General features: G+C 41.2%; 1 protein-coding gene across 1 annotated transcript; it reads right to left on the reverse strand.

Annotated features, from left to right (window-relative positions):
* Window positions 1–589: 589 nt before the first annotated feature.
* On the reverse strand, window positions 590–1,489 carry LOC109218010. Its single transcript, XM_019382326.1, has one exon. The coding sequence runs from the start codon at window positions 1,487–1,489 to the stop codon at window positions 590–592; it is 900 nt and encodes a 299-aa protein (XP_019237871.1).
* Window positions 1,490–4,893: the final 3,404 nt, after the last annotated feature.

The following is a 4,893-nucleotide window of genomic DNA, read 5'->3' on the forward strand; positions in this document are numbered from 1 at the left end:
GTCATTATTTGGTTTATGTTGGAATTGGGGTTGGCTAGGAGTGTAGGCTACTGTAGCATGCAACTCACTGTTGTTGCTATGTACGTGGATCCTAGATGGCTCTTCAAGGCCATGTGAAGCAGAGGAGTTGTCTTTTAATGGTTGGTTAGAGGTAATATAATATGGGGGGTCTGAATTAGTATGATGTGGAGGGTGTAGCTATTGTGGCGTGTTAAGCATAACATGCACAGTATGATCATTAATGCCTAGGAATGATATAAGGGATGAAGTATTGTCAGTAGATGCAGAAGAAAAGTTATTGGGGAATAGTGTCCGATATGTTTTGGACTTTATTGAGGAAGAGTTATTTATTTTGGGCTGTTCAGGTATAGAAAAGGCCTTATTAGAAGTGTATTCAGTGATTGGGCTTTTTGACTTTGTATTGTCCAAGTCCATATTGTCTAAGGCATCCAGGCTATTGAATTTGTTATTGAGCAGGTTATTGGCAGCCTCGTCTTTGGATTGTTTTTGGGCCTCAGAAGGCCCATTATCGATAGTAGACGTACCTGCTATCATCTGTTGCCCTTGCTTCGCCGCCCCCTGCGCCGCCCTAATGTTGATTGTGTGCGACTGTTGTTTTGGCGTTGCAAAGATTTCCTGGGAAACTTACTGTTTTCCACTCTGTTTGCTGTGTTGAATCATTCTGGGTAGATGCAGAGGAGTTCGAAATAGGTTGATTTGGTGGTTGTTTTGGTGTAAAAAGACAGCCTATATTGGTATGACCAAAGCGCCCACAGCTTGTGCATAACATATTTAGACCTTCGTATAGTAACATCTGCTTGTACTTGCCCCTAGTTGTAGAGGAGGTGAAAGCATCAACCTTTAGCAGCTGTCCCAACTTAGATCCCACCTTATATAGTATTTGCTCATCATAAAATTCAGTTGGAAGTTCTAGTAGTCGAACCCATATTGCTGAGTATGTGAGTTGTGTGGATGAGGCTATGAACTTTGACTCCCATTGTCTAACCGATAGGAAGTGATTCAGAAGAAACCATGGCCCTCCATATAATGCCTTAAGCATGTTCTCTTCCTTTTGAAATTTTATGAGGAAGGAATCAGAGCCTAGATCAATGAGAGGTAGATCTTCAGATGGGTTCCATAGGGCAAGGAGTTTGGTTTGTAGTATGTTGTGTGCTATCTTTCTACCAAATAATTTAACTATTATTGAATATTTCCATGGAGTATATAAGCGGCATTTGTCTTCTGTAGTAATGGGTATAAATATGTCATCATCTTGATTGCAGTGAAGACTTTCATCAGACAAGTCTAGTTCAAGTTCCATGCTCTGTTGTATATATGGAATTGTTGGTGGATGTTTATTTGAGATTAGAGTTTGAAGAAAGGATGGTGATGGAGTAATTGGTTTTGTACCTTCAATTTGCATAGAACCTATGTCAGGAGGTTCCTGAGGTGATTTGTCGTCGGAGGCTGTTTGTATAGAGTTATTCATGGATGGTATATGTTTGTAGCAATTTACAGAGTGTGATTTTAGAGTTGGAAGAAAGTTGTATTAGAGGAAGTCGTGTCAGTTTTTTAGAGAGAGAAACTCTCACATCTTTCTAAAAAAAAGTTTGTGGCTGACAACAAAACACAATTGTTATCTCACTACATTTACATGTTTCCAATTGTTACCTTCAAAACCAAGTTTTAGGACAACATTAAAGCTAAAATAAAAGCACCATATTTTAAAAAAAAATTGGCATAAGTTCTGTACTATGATAGTATACAAATGTACACTATCAGATCATGCATATTAATTACACTGATCGTGAATAAAGTAATTTTGAAATGTAAGTAAGTCTAGTTGATGATTATGACGTCACTAACTTCGCTAAAAAAATCTGATATTTCAAAATGTAATTGTAATTTTGAGAGTAATAGCCCCGATCCCCTATTAACTGCTTCCCCCGTATCTTTTTCTGCTTATGTGACTTGCTAGGAGTTTTATTTTTGGTTTCGGAGTGTTTTGGGACACTTAGTCCCTAAACGGAAGCTTAAGTCTTAGGATTTTGACCGTAGTTGGAACTGTGTGAAGATGACTCCGGAATGGAGTTTCGTCGGTTCTGTTAGCTCCATTGGGTGAATTTGGACTTAGGGGCGTGTCCGGATTGGGTTTTGGAGGTCTGTAGCTGATTTAGGCTTGAAATGGCGAAAGTCGAATTTTTGGAGATTTTGACTGGTAATGGACTTTCTGATATCGGGGTCGGATTGGATTTCCGGACGTTGGAGTATCTCCGTAATCCTGAATATGACTTGTGTGCAAAATTTGAGGTCAATCGGGTGTGGTTTGATAGGTTTCGGTATCGTTTGTAGAAATTTGAAGTTTCAAGTTCATTAAGTTTGGATTGGAGGGTGACTCGTATTTTTAGCGTTGTTTGATGTGATTTGAGAGCTCGACTAAGTCTGTAAAGTATTTTAGGACTTGTTGGTATGTTTGGTTGAGGTCCCGAGGGCCTCGGGTGTGTTTCGGATGCTCAACGGATCACTTTTGGACTTGGGAGAATTGCAGAAAATCTGGTATTTCTGTTGCATACTTTTCTTCATCGCGTTTGCGAGGTCTCGTGTTCGCGTAAGGCATCTAGGAGGCCAGCTGAAGTTGTTCTTCGTGTTCGCGAAGATAGGGATGTGTTTGCTAAGGTTTGGTTGTCAGTGCATCGCGAACGCGTGAAGCACATCGCGTTCGCGTAGAGAAAGTGGAGCAGCTGGGGACCCCAAATAATTGTTCTACGCGTTTGCGTAGGGTGGACCGCGTTCGCGAAGTAATAGGTAGTGGAACCTATGCATTCGTGAGTGGTAAGTCGCGTTCGCGGAGTGGAAAGTTTGGGTTGAAAAATTGAAAAAATGGGAAGAAGTTCTTCAACTAAGATTTTGGATTTTGTTTGAGATTTTGATATCGGATTTAGATAATTTTTGTGCGAGTGAACTCGTGAGTGAATGGGTGTTCATATTTTGTGACTTTTACCTAATTCCGAGACATGGGCTCGGGGAGGCTTTTTAGGGCGATGTTTGAATTTCTTATTAAAGTCTTGAATTCATTAATTAGATTAGTCTATTATAGTTAGATTTATGATACGTAATTGCTTTTGGCGAGATTTGGGCGATTCGGAGTCGGATATTCATGGAAAAGGCATTATTACCGATTGATTGAGCTTGGTTCGAGGTAAGTGGCTTGCCTAACCTTGTGTGGGGGGAACTCCCCTTAGGATTTTGTATTGTTGTGTATGCGAGCGCCGTGTACGTGAGGTGACGAGTGCGTACACAGGCTAATTGTTGTAAAACTCCATTTTTCACTAAGTAATAATTTATTTCACTTTAATTGAGTCATACTAGCATGTGTAATTATCTTTTTTAGCCTAGAATAGCATGCCTATGTGTCTTAAATGCTTATCTGAACTCTGTGGAGCATGTTTAGTTGATTTCCTGCTTCTTCCTTGACTTGTACTTAGTCTAACTATAGGGTTTCGTGTTATAGCTGTTATCACCATTGTTTGAGCTACGTATTTATTTTGGGATTACGGAACGGTATTCCGGGAGATCCCCCTGCATATTTACTTTGAGACTACGGGACGGTATCCCGGGAGATCCCCCTGCACATTTACTTTTGGGACTACGAAACGGTATTTCGGGAGATCCCCTTGCACATTTACCTTTGGGAATATGGAACGGTATTCCGGGAGATCCCCCTGCACATTTACTTTTGGGACTACGAAACGGTATTCCGGGAGATCCCCCTGCATATTTACTTTTGGGACTATCGAACGGTATTCTGGGAGATCCCACTGCATATTTACTTTTGGGACTACGAGACGGTATCTCGGGAGATCCCTTGCTGTTATTTTTGTTCATTGTACTATTATGTTTCTGTGATTTCCTTCTTGTTAAAGTTCAATCTTTATTATACTGCGATATTTCATTCTGTCTTATTTTATATATATATATATATATATATGTATACACACCAGTATGGCCCTGACCCGACCTCGTCACTACTCGATCGAGGTTAGGCTTGGCACTTACTGGATATCATTGTAGTGTACTCATGCTACTCTTCTGCACATGTTTTCGTGTGCAGATCCAGGTACTTCTTACCAGCCACATCATCAATGAGCAACGATAGTTAGAGACTTCAAGGTATATCTGCAACGTCCGCAGACCTCGGAGTCCCCCTCTATTCTCCCCTATGTTCATTATTTTCATGTACTTCTTTTGTTTGACTCTGATGTATAGAGAAACTAGTTTTCCTTCTGTAGTTTGTAACTGATGATGTTCCGGGTTTTGGGAAGACTGTGTAGTATTAAGGACTTGGTTATTGTACAAGACGAGCGGCATGGTATTCAGTCATGTTATTATTGTTGCAGCTAGTTGCGAGTTTTACTTTTGTTCCTGCTATTTCCGTAATTGTTTAGGCTTACGTAGTCGTAGAAACTAGGTGCCATCACGGCATCTAACGGATGGGAAATTGGGTCGTTACAAGTTGGTATCATAGCTCTAGGTTCGTAGGTGTTGTGAGTCACAAAACAGTTTATTTAGAGTCTCGCGGATCGATACAGAGACGTTTGTACTTATCTTCGGGAGGCTATGAAACTGCTAGGAAAGTTACACTTCTTTGATTTCCTTGTCCTGCGAAAATTTGTTGACTTCGAAATTCTAAAATTCTATCTTCTATTCTCTCACAGATGGTGGGGACACGTACAACCGGAGATGACCAGGCACCTGCGCCCCCTACTAGAGCCGCTAGAGGCTGGGGCCGGGGGCGGGGTAGAGGCTGAGGACGTCCATGTGGTGCAGAAAGAGCACCCGCACGAGCTGCCATAGAGTAGCCACCAGTAGCTCCTGTCGGAGTGCAGGCACTTG

This window comes from Nicotiana attenuata, unplaced genomic scaffold (assembly GCF_001879085.1).
Source record: "Nicotiana attenuata strain UT unplaced genomic scaffold, NIATTr2, whole genome shotgun sequence".
Taxonomy (NCBI): Eukaryota; Viridiplantae; Streptophyta; class Magnoliopsida; order Solanales; family Solanaceae; genus Nicotiana; species Nicotiana attenuata.